The 17164-nt window shown below is 43.6% G+C and overlaps 1 protein-coding gene across 4 annotated transcripts in view; it reads left to right on the top strand.

The window, feature by feature from the left end:
• Nucleotides 1-7833: 7833 nt before the first annotated feature.
• Nucleotides 7834-17164, top strand: part of CGN (cingulin) — a 22725-nt gene continuing 13394 nt past the window's right edge. For 3 of the 4 annotated variants that reach the window (XM_069090008.1, XM_069090007.1, XM_069090005.1), the window contains exons 1-3: nt 7834-7958; nt 15049-15929; nt 16869-16969. In XM_069090008.1, coding sequence (XP_068946109.1) covers nt 15063-15929; nt 16869-16969 — 968 coding nt within the window. In that variant the 5' untranslated portion in view covers nt 7834-7958; nt 15049-15062. Of the gene's footprint in view, nt 8033-15048; nt 15930-16868; nt 16970-17164 lie in introns of all 4 variants that reach the window. The other variant, XM_069090006.1, reaches the window with a different exon arrangement.

Below are 17164 nucleotides of genomic sequence, written 5' to 3'. Positions count from 1 at the left end.
TGTTTTTTATAAGAGGGCTTGTAAGTAGAAATATGCCTGCCTTATTTTTAACACCATTGGGGAGGTAAATTACATGCTGACCCACAGCCAATTTAAAGTACAAAGATTTTTCATAAGTAGGAATGGACCAAAATGTTTCAAAGAAACTCCAAGAAGATTCTGGAGTCAAATTTAATTTACAAAACAGTGTGAACATGTTATTCCTTTGACATCCTGAATCTTTTGTCCAAAGGGCATATCTGGTGCACTATATCCTGGCACATTATCTTTTGAAAGAACTTTGCACTTTCAAAGATCATTCAATATTGTTTAAATTCACAAGGATAGCTGTATTTTGTAACAACACATAAAGATTTGAACACTGTATTTCTCACTTCCCTTCTTGTGAACGATAGATTATTTTTTTCCTTAGTAACATTTTGTTTTGAAAATTTGCCTTCATATGAAAATTTAGCAAAAAAATTTTTGTTCCTTGCCAATTATATATTAAAAAATATTTTAATTTCTAGTTTTAAAGTTTAACTCCCAAAGTTTTCTTCATGATGCTTTGACTTATTTTGGGTTATTCTGTTTCTGTTAAATTTTCTTTTGTTTTTTTGTTTTGTTTTGTTTTTACTTTTGCATTTAAAATCATTAAATTTATTTTGTTTTGCTAAAAAAAAAAAATCCCCCCAAAACCCAGGGTTGTTTTTATGTTTTTATGACCTTGAAAGAAAAAAGGAAAGAGTGAAAATGTAATGGGACAGTGGGAGAAATTTGCTTTCATAATTTGGTTGTACAGGTAGAAAACTCTACAAACAAGAAGGAAGGGGGGGTGGGAGTGGCTAACACTTAAGCCACACTCTCATCTTAGTGAATTTACAACCTCACTGGTCAAAGGAGGGAAGAATTCATACACCCAGAGTTGGGTGCAGAAATACATTTCAATCAACTGGGAAGTACAAGGGGGAGAGCCAAAAGGGACAATAATAGGGAGGAGAGGTTCAGGGAGGAATTAGTCCCAAACAAAACAAACACTAATCTCAGCCAACTTGTAGAAATTTAAGGGTGATTTAAAAGGAAACAAACGAACAAGAAAGGAGAATTCTGGGACGCAAAAGAGAAGAGAGGCAGGGAACAGAATCAGATGGCATCCAACGCAGATAAGGGATGCTGAGCACATTCCTTCCCTCTTACTGATGAGGTATGGGCTCTGGGAGCCCCCTTGAGCTCTTCTTGAATCTTTGAGGTACAGGCTCTGGGAACCCCCCTTGAACTCAGATTAAATTGTATGAGGCATTTGCATGAGGCCATTAGCCTTACATTGTGGCTGGGCCCAGACCTCTGTTACTAGCCTAGTCCTCCTTTGTCCATCTATTTCCCACCCTTGATCCTATCAAAATATCAACCCACCCTAGAACTGGCCTAGCCCACCATCCTCTGCAGTCTCCAGGTAACCTCCAGCAACTTTCACCCTTAATCACTCATTGACCTCATCTGACTCCTGAAGACCCTCCCCAAACTCCTCCTCCACTATACATATTCATTGCAAAATTCTTGTTTTCTTTTTTTTAATAAGGGGAGGGGCAGGAAGGAGAAAAAGTTTTTCATCAGTGGAAAAATATGATATTAATTTAAAAATACATTTGTAATGTGATGGCTATCTTGAAGGAGGAAGAGAAGAAATACTAAGAGAAATTTTGGTGATTTAAAAAATAAAATGTTAATAACAATTTATTTAAAAAAAAGATTCAACTCAAACATCACCTTCAAATAGGAGATCTTTCCTTATCTCCCTAGCTGCTGGCGCTTTCCATTCTAAGGCTACTTTGGATATACTCTGTATATATCTTGAATATACCTATTTATATTTATATTGGCTCCCTCGTTAAAATGTAACCTCCCTGAAGGCAAGAACTGTTCAAGTTCCTGTGTTTTTTTTTTAATTTACAATTCCCAGGCCTTAGTCTAGCACAGAGTAGGGGCTTAATATTAATTACGTGCCCACCCAAGCATTGTGCTAAGTGCTGGGGACACAATAGAAAGGTAATTAACGGTAGTTGACTGATTAAAAACTGAGTAGTGCTGGACACAATAAGATAATAAAACTTAAAAGATAGGTTGCTTTTCCTTTGACTTTAAATCCAGAAAGGTCAGAGGGCAAGCCCACCCACTTCCTGGATAAAGCCCATATTTACCTAGTGAGCTAGAGGAATCTGATCCTGGAGGAACTGCAGCCTTAGCTTTTTTCCTATTTGGGATATGAAGTCACAAGAAATAAATATGTGTGTATGTGTATTCCTTGGGGAAAAACAATTAGACATAATCCCTTAAAAAGGAATGAATAGGATTTTGCTAGACGTGCTTTGTCGTTGTTAAAGAGTGTTTGAGGGGACTAGGGGTTTTTACTGAGGTTCTAGCTCCTTTCTTGCTAGGAAGGTGGAGTGGTATCAGCTGTTTGGGTGTGTGAAAGAAATCTGCTCTCCAGAACTGTTTTGACAGCTTATAAGGAAATATTATGTAGAAAGAATCTGGTCTACAATTTCATCATAAATGGACGTTAATGGTCCTTCTTTCCTTTTCTTTCTTCCACAATATGACATCCAATAGAGCCATCTCCTCTAAACTTTGAACCTGTGGATTGGACCTACAATCCTAGGAGTGGAGTCTTTGGGAGTGGGGGAGGAAACTGAGCTTTGAGATCAGTCTTTGTCCCTTGCTTTGGGAGTGACCCTGATCATATTGGGAAAAGCTGCTGAGAATTCTTTGTTCTGGACTGCCCCTATGGTATGTGCTAGATATTGTTACAGTTGCACATACTCAGCTGATAATTGAAAAGGGGTAGAAACTTGGAGATAATATAGCAGATTTCCTTTAAGAAGAAGCCCAGGGAAAAGGAAAACAAAAAGCAACCCAATAATGCCATCGTGGAAATAAATAATAAAAGTTAGGCAAGAAGGATTGGAGATTATTTTCATTATTTCTTTTCTCATTGGGAAACTGAGTCACAGAACATTCCAATGATTTACTCAGGATTAACCAATTTTGTACAGCTAGACTAAGCACCTGGATTCTTTTTCTTTCTTTTTTTTTTTGGAGGGCATTTGGGGTCAAGTGACTTGCCCAAGGTCACATGGCTAGTTTTTGTGTTAAGTGTCTGAGGCAAGATTTGAACTCAAGTCCTCCTGACTCCAGGGCTGGTGTTTTATTCACTGTGTCACTTAGCCGCCCCTAAGCACCTGGATTCTTAACCCCTGATCAGTGCTGTAATTAATTTTATCTATAAAATAGAAAAGGCCATATATTTTAATCAAATTAAAGAAGGAATGGAGATAGAGGGATGGGTAGGTCAGAAAGACTAATTGACTTGAAAACTTATGGAGATTTTTAGGATGAAAGAATGGAAGTCAAGTAACCTTCCAACATTATTTCTCCAGGTTATGTCCAGGACAGAAAATTTTACTCTAACAGACAAGCCCTAAGGCTTTTGTCTAATGACAGGTCATTATTGTTATTAAAGAATAATGTATTTGTAAACAGTAAATCAAGAGATAAATCATAAATTATATGTTAGGAAGAGGTCATGGTAAATTGTCCTACCCCTCCAACTATTTCATCATTTTCATCATCCTACTTTAAGTTCTTAACACAGTATTATGTCCATAATACTGAAAAAACTTCATAATTATCCTTCTTCCCTCTAGATTCTTCCTTTTAATTTGATTGCACCAATACTTAGATTAATTTTCATAAAAGAATTGTAATGATTACAGTATTTTTCTACTCAATAATCTTCAGTGTCTTCCCATTCCAAACTACTTAATTTGGAGTCTGCTATAGTCTGGTCCCTTATTTTCCACTGGGGGAAGACTTGAGTTCAAATCTAGCCTCATACACTTACTAGCTGTTCGACCCTGAGCAAATCACTTAATGCTTAATCTAGTGGAGAAGGAAATGGCAAACCACTCAAATATCTTTGCCAAGAAAATCCCATAATCGATATTAGTGTGCTATGGTTTATGAAGAGTTAGACATTAGTGACAACAAAAGTAGACTGCTCTGTTTGCCATTCTACAATACAAACTGCATTTTCCTGCCTCTGCTCAGCAGGGCTCACCACCCCATCCCCTACATCTTCACCTTTCAGAATCTTAGCAAACCATCACGGAACAACTTTAAATGGTTCTCTAGGTGGCCTTTTCCAGCTTGAAATGGTCCCTTCCTCTTCTGCACTTAATTCCTACCAAATAAATTAAGCACTCTACCTCCACCTCTGGGCCATCCCTCGGGTAGAGTCTAGTCTCAGTATCTTAAGCACTTCAAGTTTTGTAAATACTTGACTACAACCCCAACAGCCCTTCTCCCCCAGGCTTTAAAGCTCTTCTTCCTCAAATTACCTGGCATTTATTTACCTAACATCTCTCCTCCCTTTAACCTCCCCTAACTCCACCTCAGTAGAATGGAATCTCTTTAAAGGCTGGAGCTGTTTTGGTTTTTATCTTAATAGCCCCCTGCTCCCACCCTAGACCAGTGTTTTACACTTTTCTTGAATCCAAAGTGTAAGGAGTTTCCAAAGTGGGGAAGTTTATTCAGATTGGCTCCTGTCTTGCTATTTAGAATGTTTGAGCTTAGTGACTCTCCCTAGAGAGTCAGTCACTAGCTGAGTGTTAGAAGAACTAAAACTTGGTATTCTTGACTCCAGATCTGGTCCCATATCTACTGAACCTTACAGTCTTGCACATAGTAAGTATTTAATTAACGTTTGTTGGATTTGTTGAATCAATTTGTCCTATTCCTATGACTTTTTTTGGGCCACATATTTGCATTTCAGTCTTATCTTGCCTCCTAGATTTTAAGCTCTTTTGAGGGCAGAAACTATTTCATACAACTTTATGTTCCAAATGATGCCTTATACAGAGATGCTCAATAAATATATATTTTTAAATATTTTATTTTTCCCAATTACATGCAAAAACAATTAAACATTTGTTAAATGGGTAAATGAAGGCCGAGTTTTGAGTTACCTTGTACGTGGCATTCTCTTTCAGAAGAAGGTTGAGGCATAACAATATCATATATTTAGAGCTGGAAAAGACCTCAAGGCTATCTAAGTCCAAGTTCTTCATTTTACAGATGAGGAAAAAGTTGCCCAGGAGTATGAAGTTATTTGCCACAAATCAAGTAGTGCCAAAGATGGGATTTGAACTGTGTCCTCTGATTCCAGAGCCCATTGGTATTTCCACTGTACTATGTTCAGACTTTTAAAAAATCAATGTTGGAAGATTTTTCTTTCAATTCTTTACATTTTTCTTATTCAGGCTTCATTTATTTTACTTGTGCAAATGCACTTCATTTTCCGGCTCTTAAGTATTTTCTCTGATTGTTACCCATAGAAAGCTCTCCCTCCTCAACTTACTGGCTTCCCTGGCTTCTTTCAAGTCCCAGCTAAAATCCCATCTTCTAATCTAAAGGAAGCCTTTCCAAGCACCCTTAATTCCATCACTTCTCTGTTAAATATTTTCTATTTATGCTCTATAATGCTTGCTTTATATACATTTGGTTTTTTTTTTTGTTTCCCTTTTTAGATTGTAAGCTCCCAGAGTGACTGTCTTGACTCTTTTTGTAACCCCAGCCTACCACACTTACCCCTTATCATCAATGTGTCCAAAGAAGACAAGCTTATCATTCTGGGAGACTTTAATGCTAGAGTAGGCTCTGACTACCACACTTGGCAGGGAGACCACACACAGTAGGCATTTAATAAATATATACTGATTTCTCGAAAAGCCTTGAAACTCAATCTCTATCCTTCCCCCAAGGAGTTTACAATTTGCATTTATCACTTTCCCAACTCCCTCAGATTTTAAGGGTAAAAGTGGTGGTGGTTAGTGCAGCTTGTTTGATGACCTCAAACTCCATGCTGAATGCATACTTGAGGAACAGGTGATAGTGACTCAGTATTGGCTCAGTTTTTCCCTAGTCTCTGGCCAAAGGGTAAAGGGTGGAGTTTCTTATGGCTTGTCTTTCATACTTAAATGTTAATTAAAGTGTTACATATTGTATAATATGTGCACCACGTAAGTTATATATCTATATAGTGAGGATTTTGAGGATATTATATACTCAATTATATATGTGTATATTTATAATTGGCCAGTAATCTAGGAGTTTCCTCTTTTCTAGTATGAGTTAATTCTACAGTGTCATATGCTTAAAAAAAAAAAACAACACAAAAAAACAAGCCAACACTTGGTCTCTCTAACCAGAGGTCTTATCTTCCTGGAAGAAATTTGCCTCGAGACCAGACCTCACCTTAAAACCAAATGCAAAGCTTTCCTCCAGACACTACTTGGGGCAAAGCCCTAGGTTGATGGCCCTAATGGTGGTATAATACTTCCCCTGGAATGCAGAGGCTTTGTTTTTGTCCCAGCCTAGGGAAGGGAAGGACTTTACTCTTCTAGTTACTTGGACACACCTTACTCACCTGAGAGGAAAACTGGGGGGGGAAGGGAGGCAGTCAGATTGTTTGAGTGAATTCTTGGTTTCTGAGCTGGCGCTTCCTATGTTCCTCTTGGGGCTCCCTAGACCCGAGATTAAGACGTTTCCACCCCGGAGCTGTTTGCTTCACTTTTTTTTTTTTATTCCCAGTACCTGCCTAATGCAATGCTTGGCACACTGTAGGTGTTTAATAAATGCTTGCTGATTACTGATTTACTTGCTCAGCATTTTTTAGATCTAGGAAAACATGTTTTTTAACAGTAGCATTTTTCAACAAGTATTTATGCCTCCTGCCCCTAATCTTTCGATGTGCCTAGAGTAATAGCCTTCTCTCCTCTTGGGGCATCCATCAATCAAATGGGTTAACATATTGAAAGTGCTTTGCATTTAAAGCCCTGTATAGAGGCTAGCTATTATTACTGTCGGGATCATTCAGAGCATTTCTTGGGTTCTTGGGGTAAAAGGCCGATTTTGAAGTAAGCCAGTAAATTGTTCCTGACACCGCAGTTGCCCCCCCCCCCAGCAGTTGTTTCTATTGTTCCGTGCTCAATGTAAACTCGTTCTTCCACGTTTCATTTTCTTCTCAATGGAATCAAAGCAACATTATCCAAAGCAGTTTAAGTAGGGAAATGAGCTTAGTCTGGGCTAGGACCCTTCTTTTAGCCCTTCCCTGAGGAAAGAGCTTTTTATTGTCCTATGCTTCATTTCTTTTCTCAGCTAGGCTTAGATGAATGCTTTAGGGTTAAGAAAAAGGAAAGGCTGTGGAGAAGGTAAACATTTTCTGCAGGAGGTGAGAAGGAAGTCTTTGGGTTTCCGTAAAGGATATTTGAGAAGACTTGGGGTTTTGTCTTTTGGGTTTGTTTGGGGCTTTTGTTCTGTACTGTTTTTTATCTAAGGTGAACCGAAGTCAGAAGAGGGAAGAAATTCTACTAGGGATTAACGCAGAATTTTCTAGCTGGGATAAGGATCTGTGGCTCTTGGTGAAGCCTCTTTTCCCCCCAGAGTTAGGAAGATGCTCTAACCTGCAGGTTCATCTGGCTAAGGGAAAAGGGGCGGAGGTGGGGGGAGGTACACTAGAAGCTTTCAGCTACTCCCCCAAAATGGCCTCCTAGTAACTAGCCGCACCCCCCCTCCTTTCCCAACCGTCTCGTACCACGTGACTGCAACACCACCACCTCCTCCTCGACCCTCACACCAGACCCGGGGTATCATTCCAGGTCTTCTGCAGGCCCGCCTAGCTTGGGGCTCATGGTCCAATCCTCGGAAGACCAGGGCAGGGCGGGGCGGTGGTGGGCCAATGGAGGCGGGGGAAGGGGCGGAGTTAGGGGGAGGGGAGTAACAGGTTGGAGAGGTAGGGGAGGGGGGTGGAGGGAGGAAGAAGGGGGAGGGCGGTGGAACCGCGCGTGCCATCCTGCAGCCTAACCCAGCCCGAGTGGGAACCTCCAGCTGGACGGTCAGAGGCAGCCCGGATCAGGCCAAGGGTGAGTGACCAGGGCAGAGCCTAGAAGCGGGGCAGCTCCGGGAATCTGATCCCGTCCTCTCGGGGGACACTCAGGTGCGGAGGAAGGCAGGTGAGGGAGGGCTGGGCAGGGGCAGGAGCAGGTGTGCTGGCAATATTATTCTCTGGGGCTAGAATTCCTCCCGGGAACTCGGGGAAAAGCAACTAATTGGAGGGCCTTCCTAACCAGATTCCCCCTGTGCAAGGTGACCTGGGCAGGGCCTTGGGCAGGTGCCAGGTGAGGGCGCCGGAGGGGAAGGATATGCCTCAGGCATAGAGGAGTCTTTTGGGGATTAGGTTTTTCTTGACTCTGGGAGCTGGTGGAGAAGCTCTGGGGCTTAAAACGAGGACTGCATGTTAGGAGAGTGGAGAGTAGCTGAAGGCAGCTTCATCTCGCTGCGGTCCTGCTCCCACCCTTCAGGCAGAACTGGCCATTCCCTTTTCCCTGGACGTGGCTGCTGGTTCTTCCCTCTTTCCGGTGCGATGGCTCGGACATTTCCCCCTCTCCCGGCCACTCAGAAATACATACCATATATACAGCTGCAGAGGGACCCTGTGATATTAAACAAGGCAATTATCACCTCTTTTTAACTCCTGTCCCCGTCTGGGAGTAAAACCGTTTAAGATTTTGAGTTTTTGTCCAAGTTTCCTCATCTGTAAAGTAAGGATGATTGCTCTAAATGATCTCTAAGATCTCTTCCAGCTGAAAATGCAATTATTCTGTGCTTCCTTCTGCCAGAAGGGATGTCGTCAAGGTCACTGGTGGAATAGGAAGGCAACTTAGGGTCATGTTAAGGGATGAGGGGGACAGAAAGTGATATCTTGTCATTCACTGTCATACTAAAGTCTCTGGTCTTCCTTTCCAGCCTTATTCTCTCTATACTTTCTTATTCATAATCTGTCCAAGGTGGAGGATGTCTCAGCTTTGTTTTCCAGCCAAGAGGAGCTTTCCCTCCCATCTCTGGGAGGTATACCATGAGAGGAGTCTAGATAATTTTAGATCATAGAATTCTTTCTAGAAGGGTCATTTGAGATCATCTGCTCTAGGGATTCTTAACATAGGGTCTGGGAACTAAAAAAATAGTTTATGACTGTATTTTAATACTAATTGATTTTCTTTGTAATCCTATGTATTTTTTTCCTGTGCATTAAAAAAAAAAACCAATGGTTCTGAGAAGTGGTCCATCAGTTTCACTAGACATGACACCAAAAAAAGGTTTAAAAACACCTGATCCAGTCTAGTCTCTTCCTTTTACAGATGATGAAACTGAGGCCCACAGAGGTAAATTTACTTTCTCAGAGTCATACTGATAGTGTGGCAGAACCAGAATTCGAATCAAGCTCTTCTGACTCTAGATCCAGGTTTCTTTTGGGGGAGTTTTCCCTTGAGATAGGTGTCAGGGTGAACACCTAGATTTGTGATCTTATGACAGAGGTTGGGGGTTTTTTACCTTCCTTACTGTTCTTTGTTTCTGGATTCATCTACTGGGTAAGCCCTTGGTATTAGGAAACAAATTGCCTACCCAGTGATTTGTAGGTAGTATTTAGAATTCTCAATTTTCTGACATCCCCAGCCCCATACTTATCAAACTATGCTTCATGGCTGCATAGATTATACACTGATAGAGCTGAAAAACATTTGGGAGTTTTATAATCATAAACCATAGAGAATTCAAGTCTTCTAAGTCTGAAGTATCTTCGAGGAGCTGCTGAAGGGTCCTAAGTTTACTTTACGGAGTGATGAGCAAGAAAACTCGGATTGGGCTTCAGCTTAGTCCCTTTGATGCCTTGCCTCAGGAAAGTTGCTTTAATTTGAAAGTAATTAGCAACCGCTGTTTTGGAGTCAAGCTGCCAATGCTCCTGGCTCTTCTGTTTCACCATGGAAATTGGTGAAGTTCGTGGCCCCGAGAATTACCTGGCGAATGAGAGGCATTAACCCAGGTCAGGTAGTTTTGCTCTATGCCTTCTCTGTATTTTCTGACCTGAGCTTCCTTATGTTATAAGGACTTCATAGGGGCATCATGGTCTGGAGGGAAAAAAATAACTCGGGACAACCCAGATTCTGAGTCAAGTGACTTGAGTTTGAATCTCATCTTTGCTATTTGATATCTACGGTCTTGGGTGAATGGTTTTGTGTCCCTAGGCTTTGGTTTCCTCATCTGTAAAATAAGAATAATTGGACTAGATTGAATTTTCAACTAGAAGAGCCCTTAGAGATCTTCTGGTCCACGAGTGGGGAACCTTTGGCCTAGAGGGCCCTCGAGGTAGCTCTCTAGGTCCTCAAGTGCATCCCTTTGATAGAATCTAGATTCCAAATCCAGAGGGCTGCATTTGAGGACCTAGAGGGCCATATGTGGCCTTGAGGCTGTAGGCTGCACACCCCTGTTCTAGTCACTAGTGCCTAGAAGATCTCCAACAGCTCTTCCATCTGAAAATTCAACGATTCTTTTAATTGCTTCTGCCAGAAGGAATATTGCCCAGGTCACTGGTGGAGTAGGAAGGTAACTTCAAGCCTTCTTAAGGGATGGGCAGCAGGTCTTCCACCGTCATACTAAATTCTCTAGTCTTGCCCCTTTCCAGCCTTATTCTTTATTTCATGTCCTTATTTGTGGGCTGGACAGAGCTGTTGCCTGGGTCCGCCCCCTTAGTCTGTCCATTGTATGGACTTTCTCTGTTTTGCTTCCCCAGCTGCCTATGTATTTCCCATGTCCCTCCCCCTTTATCTTGTTTTCCAAACCAGTCCATCAAGTTTGCAGGGGCCCAGTTCCTCATTGGGGTAGTGGTGTTGTTTTTTTTCCTTGCCTAGTGGCCAAGCAATTCTAGCCTACCTCTCCAATTTCAGCATTTTCTCATCGGCCTGTCACAGGCCACTCACATTTTATGAGGGTTTGGCACTTGGCCTAAATGTGGGGAATCTTCATGTCCCCATGGCTTCTCATGTCCTGAGGGTGAGCAGAAAGGTCAGCATCACATAGCTATCATTCTTTGACATCTAAGTCTCTCTATCCATAAGGGCCCAGAACCCGCTCCCTGTGGGCCCCAGCCTCACCTCTAATTCCCTCTAAACCAAGCCTTCCTGCCAAGAGTCCAGGGACACTGTCACTCCCTGGGTGCTGGACTCCTGCCACTGGGCTGGGGTGAAGGAACTGGGGCAGGGCAAGTTAATGAGTAACTATGGAAGAAGTATTCTGAAGCAGCTTCCTTTCTCCTCCTTCCTTGTAAGCAAGAATGGCAGAGGTGAGATGGACTTCTAGACTTGTCCCTGAAGATTACATAGCTGATGAGGAGAGACCTCCTCTCCTCTTCCCAAGGTCTAGGAAGGGAAGAACTTAAGGGTGGGATCTGGGTAGGGAAGTATCTGGATTCCATGCCATGGGTCGCTGCTGCGCTGTTTACCTGGCGCTAGGGGATTGCACAAGGCCCCATAGTCTGCCCTGGTCTCCAGTGACTCCGCCCTCATGTCTGTGTAACTGTAGGCGTGTAGGTTTCGGGTTTTCCACCTTGAATCATTTAAAGCCCTTCTTTCTGACCTGCTCTGAACTATCCCTCCAACCCCTCCTGGACCCTTAATGACACTCACATGTTATGTGCCATGAGACGGGATGACTGAAATAGAGGGGAAGGGCTTGTTATCACCTCCCAGCAGGTTAGGGGGTCTTGGGTAAGGTGCTGACCACCCTTTCTTCCCCAGTCCAGGAATGGTTACTGACCTGAATCTGGACAATCGGTAGCTTCCTCTGTAAGGCAAAGCAGCCTTCTTAACAAGTCAAGTGATTTCTGAGGCCTAGAAGTATAGGCATAGTTTGTTTCAACTAGATCCTAAGACATGAATGAGAGGGACAAGCTAGGAAGTGGCTGTTCCATCTTGACTGAATTCAGTACCCTTTCCCTCCCCAAACCCTTCCCTCTTTTTAACTTTACTGTTACTGTGGAGGGCACCACCCAGGCTCATAGCCTAGTTCTTATCTTCAGCTCTTAACTCTCACTCACCCTATATATGTCCAATGCGTTGCCAAGTCCTGTCTGTTCTGCCTTTGGGACATCTCTTGTAGATATCCCCTTATTTTCTCTGACACTGCCACTGCCCTGATGCCAGCCCTCATCCCTTCATATGTGCAGTTACAGTAGTTTTCTCATTGCTCTCTCTGCCTCGTCTACTCCAGTCCGCCCTCCACTCAGCTGCCGAAGTGATCTTCCTAAAAGGCAGAGCGGAGTGTGTCTCCCCACCTCCATATCCAGTAAACTCCAGTAAACTTCTCTGTTACCTCCACGATCAAATTCAAAATCTTGTTTGGTTTTCAAAGCCCTTTATAACCAGGTCCCCTCTTACCTTTCTGGTCTTCTTTCACTATTTCTTTCCACTTATTCTCTGATGCTGCCACACTGGCCATCTTGTTCTCTGAACGGAACCCTTCATTTCTGACTCTTTGCCATTTCACTGGCTGTCATCGCACGCCTAGAATGCTGTTACCTCCTCCTGCCTTCCTTCAAGCCATGTCTCAAATACTCCCTTCTGCAGTACACCTTTCCCATCCCTCTCATTGCTAATGCCTGTCTTCCCTCTGAGATTACTCCGAATTATACTTCACACATCTTTTATGTACATTTATTGTTGAGTCATTTCAGTCATATCTGACTTCATGACCAGTTTTGGGGTTTTCTTGGCAAAGATACTGGAGTGATTTGCCATTTCCTTTTCCGGCTCATTTTACAGATGAGGAAACTGAGGCAAACAGGGTTAAATGACTTGCCCAGGGTCACAAGGCTAGTAAGGATCAAAGGCTGGATTTGAACTCAATTTTTCCTGACTCCAGGCACTTATTTATGTACATAGTTGTTTGCATGTTGTCTCCTCTATTAGGGTGTAAGCTCCTTTTGTAGGTCAAGGATGATGTTTTAGCCTTCCTTTGTATTCCCAGCAAATAGCATACAGAGTAAGCGCTTCTTGTCTTCACTTGACTTAAAAGTTACTGTGAGTGGTCCCTCAGAGTTTCTCTTGGTTACTTACTTCAACCTGGCCTTGGGATCCCCAGAAGGACAAACTAGTGTCTCTTCTCTGCCCATTCCCCAGCTGTGTGTGTGGTCAAGATGAGATTTTGGCCCAGTGAAGAAGCTCTGGTGTGGAGAGCTGAATGAATAAGTTGGGGTATTCCGTTTGATCACCTTTGTTTTCCTTTCAGATTTTTATCCCTTAATCTTCTCTCAGCTTTTTCTCTTGTCCCACTGCTCATACCCAGCATAGGAGAGAATAAAAGCAATGCCATGTACATCTCAGTTTCTTCTGTGGCCGCTGGGAAAAGAAGACCCTCAGGCTGAGTTCAGCTTCTCTAATCACCCCCCTACACACACACAGCTGGAGACATTGATCTTTGATTGACTAGTCCCAGTAATTAGATCGGTTAGTTATGGGATAAATAAATGATGTTCTCTAGTTTTCTCCCTGTCCAACCCAAGCTTGTTAGATTAGCTAGCAGAATTGAAAGGGGACTCCCATTCTGCCATTTTCAGGATGCTAGTTGTTCCTACCTTAACTCCTCCCCTCTGGAGCTGAACTCCCCCTCCCTTTCTCTGACCGAGCTTTGACCCCACCCTATCCTGAAAGCTCTGGACATGAGTGTGGTGGGGGGCAGTGCCAAGTCTCCCCAAAGCAGAGTTCCAAGCTAGGAGTGTTTAATGGCTATTTGTATTTTTTTTTTTTTTTTGCTTTTGGGTCTGGCATATTAGTGCATATTCCCCAGCTTGGGCCTGGTCCATGGTGGAGATTAACATGGGAGCTGGACAAGCTGGATTTCTTTGTATGCTTAAAAGAGAACCTCCCTTCCTTCTCCCCCTCCCCCAGGCTCACTGTGCCAGCACATACCGGGAATGTGCCTCTTACTGCATTAAAGCAATGAAGGGATCTCTCCTCAGTCCCAGGGAGTGGAAAGGAGGCATCTTAATTCTGAACCAGGAGCTGTTTGCCTGCTATGGGCCACAACATTATAGTCTCTCTTGCAATATTTGTGTATGTTGTGTCTCTCCCATTGGCTCTTGGAGGGACTGACTTGGAGTGGCAGCATTGGTGTATCTCAAGTCACAGAGACAGGGCGGCTAGGTAGCTCAGTGAATAGAGCACTGGCCCTAGAATCAGGAGGGACCTGAGTTAAAATCTGGCCTCAGACACTTAACGCTTACTATCCATGTGACCTTGGGCAAGTCACTTAACCCCAATCGCCCCTTCCAACAACAACAATAAAAAACAAAAAAGATTTTTTTTTTTAAAAAGAAGTCAGAGACCTCCATTCTGATCCTGCCTCTGAAAATTACTTGTTATGTAACCGCAGGCTGGTCACCCTGCTTTCTAAGTCTTCATTTATAAAATGGAGATGATAATTACTTTAGTGCCTTCCTTCACAAGGTTGTAATGAGTGTGTATAAAGTACTTTGCAAAGCTTTAAAGCTCTCTTACAAATGTTTGGCCTTCTTATTAGCACACTTCTTTGTATGTTATATGTCGATTAAATGAATTCCTCTATAAATGACAATAGTCCTAGGAGATTGATAGCCAGGGGTGCCAAACGAGGGGCTGCCAAACGAGGGGCTGGACCAGCTGTTGGGGGAGAGGGCCTTCATCCGAGGTCAGAATACTTTGGTAAAGAAAGATCTCTAGCATATACCAAGTAAGACCCTGGTTTTTGATGCTTTTCCTTCTCTGATTAATGTCTAGATCAGAAATAGATAGGTGGCATGCTTCTCCTAGGAGATAGGAATAGGCACTGGCCCCATGATTTCATTGGTCAAGGGAACTTTTCTGTAACATCTAATCTTAGAAAGTTGCTTGGAGGTTAAATGATTTTGTGTAGCCAAAATGTGTTCTGCAATATGTGATGCTTCACCCTGAGTCTTCCTTGCTTTTTCTATTCATTACACCATAATTCAGATGTTGGAGGAAAATGAGATTTTAGAGCTAAAAGAACTCAGTTTGGGTGGGATGAAAAGATGAAGGCTCCTTGGGTTCCATTTTCATTATAGTTCAGGTCAAATCTGAGGGATAGGAACTGGATGATTTTTTTCTTTCTTTCTCTCTCCCACAGGATCCCCTCATGTCATGGATCGGGCAACAGCCATAGCAGAGCCCCGGGCGCCAGTGGACCATGGCGTGCAAATCCGATTCATCACAGAGTCAGCTGACAGCACAAAGGCAGCCCCTTTCCGCCGGGGTGGCCGTCGCCCAGCCAAGGATGCTAGAGCCAGTTCTTATGGTGTAGCGGTGCGGGTGCAAGGCATTGCTGGGCAGCCCTTTGTGGTGCTCAACAGTGGGGAAAAGGGTGGTGATTCCTTTGGGGTGCAGATCAAGGGCAATGGCAGCAGAGGAGCCCCTGATTCGCTGAGCTCGGACTCCGAGCTTCCTGAGAATCCCTATGGTTCACCTCACAAGTTTCTTGGCTCCTATTCCCAGGGCAGTACCTCTGATGAGGAGGCTGGGTTTGGGCAGAAGAACAAGCTTCAGCGTTCCCGTTCCCATGCCTCCCTGTTGGATGCTGCTCCTGTGGGCCCAGGTGTTCTGACTGGCAGCCTTTTAGAATTAACCCCTCCAAATGGCCCCCCTGGGAATGCCATTGACACAGCACCCCTTTCTTCAGTGGATTCGCTCATTAGCAAGTTTGACAGCCGAGGGGCCCAAACGAGGGGCCGAACTGGCCACCGTACACGCCTGTCCCCAGAACATCGAAAGCGAAGTCAGAGCTTAGATAGCCGCCCACCTCGAGATACTGCAGAAGAACGGGAACGGGACCGGGACCGGGACTTTAGCAACTCCTCCTCTTCTAACTCAAAGCAGACCCGTATGATGAGTGGTCTAAATCAGAGCCAGGCCCCATCAAATGTTGTCAGCCGATCCAGACAGACCCAAGATTGGGTGTTACAGAGCTTTGAGGAGCCACGGGGGAGGGCACGGGACCCTACCCTAATGCAGGTGAGGTTCCCCAGCCTATCGCCACCCAACCCTTATCTTGTCTCAGGCTCCTTCCATTAAACCAGAATACTATGGGTAACTTTTCATCTAAAATTGTTAGGAACAGTGTTTCTCAGTTTCTAGTCCTTAAAAATTTTGTACTACTAAAGGTCCTTCTGGAAACAGAAAACATTCCCATTACGCTCTTCATTTTCCTTGAATACTGCTGCTCCTCTAGACCATTGACTCATTCTTTCTGACCTCCTGTTCCTGCTCCCCTACTGAGAGTGGTTTTTTTTTTCATTTATATTTTATCTTCCTGGTTTTGCTCTGACTTTTAGTTTGTGCCCTATGAATCACTATATTCTGGACCCCAGGCTCTTCAACTACTGGCTTTCAAGCATTCTTCTGGGTCAGACCCATTCTCTTATTTATCATCTTTCCCTCACTCCTGACTTCTGAGTTCTGAGTTCCAGCTTCTCACCCAAACTCTATGAGCCCCTTCAGTAGTACTGAAAGCAAAAGGGAATCAGTCAATCGAGAAGTATTTATTAGAAACCCACTATGTGCCAGGCACTGGGGATGCAGATATAAATATGAGACAATCCCTGCTACTGAGAGCATTCTGTGCCAGCCTCTAGAAGGCAGAGCAATCTGTCCACAGTAGGCAATTGAGATAGTTTACCCGTCGGTAAATAGTTCACTTTGGGTTACGAAGTAAGGACATAGCAAGCAAGCATAGCTTGTCCAGACATTCCTGTTCAAGCCTCTTCCTCAAGTTCCCAATAGCAATCCTTCATTATCCTAACCCTAAGCTGGCTTATCTGCTTTCCATCCCTGTTTGGCAGGGCCCCCACCCTCCTCGTCTCTGTCACTGTCACTGCCACCTTGTAGCTCTGCTAGCCTAACTTGTATCTTTTCTTCCATAACTCCTCTGTCTTGCTCTTTGGTCCTTCACAGTTCAAGTCAACCCCAGACCTTCTGAGGGACCAGCAGGAGGCCACAACCCCTGGCAGTGCTGAACATGCGGAAGCTACCATCTATAATATCCTACGAGAGGGGTAATTTAGAGACTGGTAGAGGGTTACCAAAAGGACAGTGGGGTAGAGCCCCGGGGCAGATGGTGGGGAGGGCTCTCTCCCTCTCTCTCTTGCTCTTTCACTCTCTTGCTTCCCCCCTCCTCCCATCTCCCTTTCTTCCTCCCTTTCTCTCTCCCTCCATATCTCTCTCCTCCTCCTCTCTGTCTGTCTGTCTCT

Source organism: Petaurus breviceps, unplaced genomic scaffold (assembly GCF_028583685.1).
Source record: "Petaurus breviceps papuanus isolate PSGF00001 unplaced genomic scaffold, PetGlider_PUasm1.0 186, whole genome shotgun sequence".
NCBI lineage: Eukaryota > Metazoa > Chordata > Mammalia > Diprotodontia > Petauridae > Petaurus > Petaurus breviceps.
The sequence above is the reverse complement of the archived record's forward strand: the minus strand, read 5'-3'. Positions and strand labels throughout refer to the sequence as shown.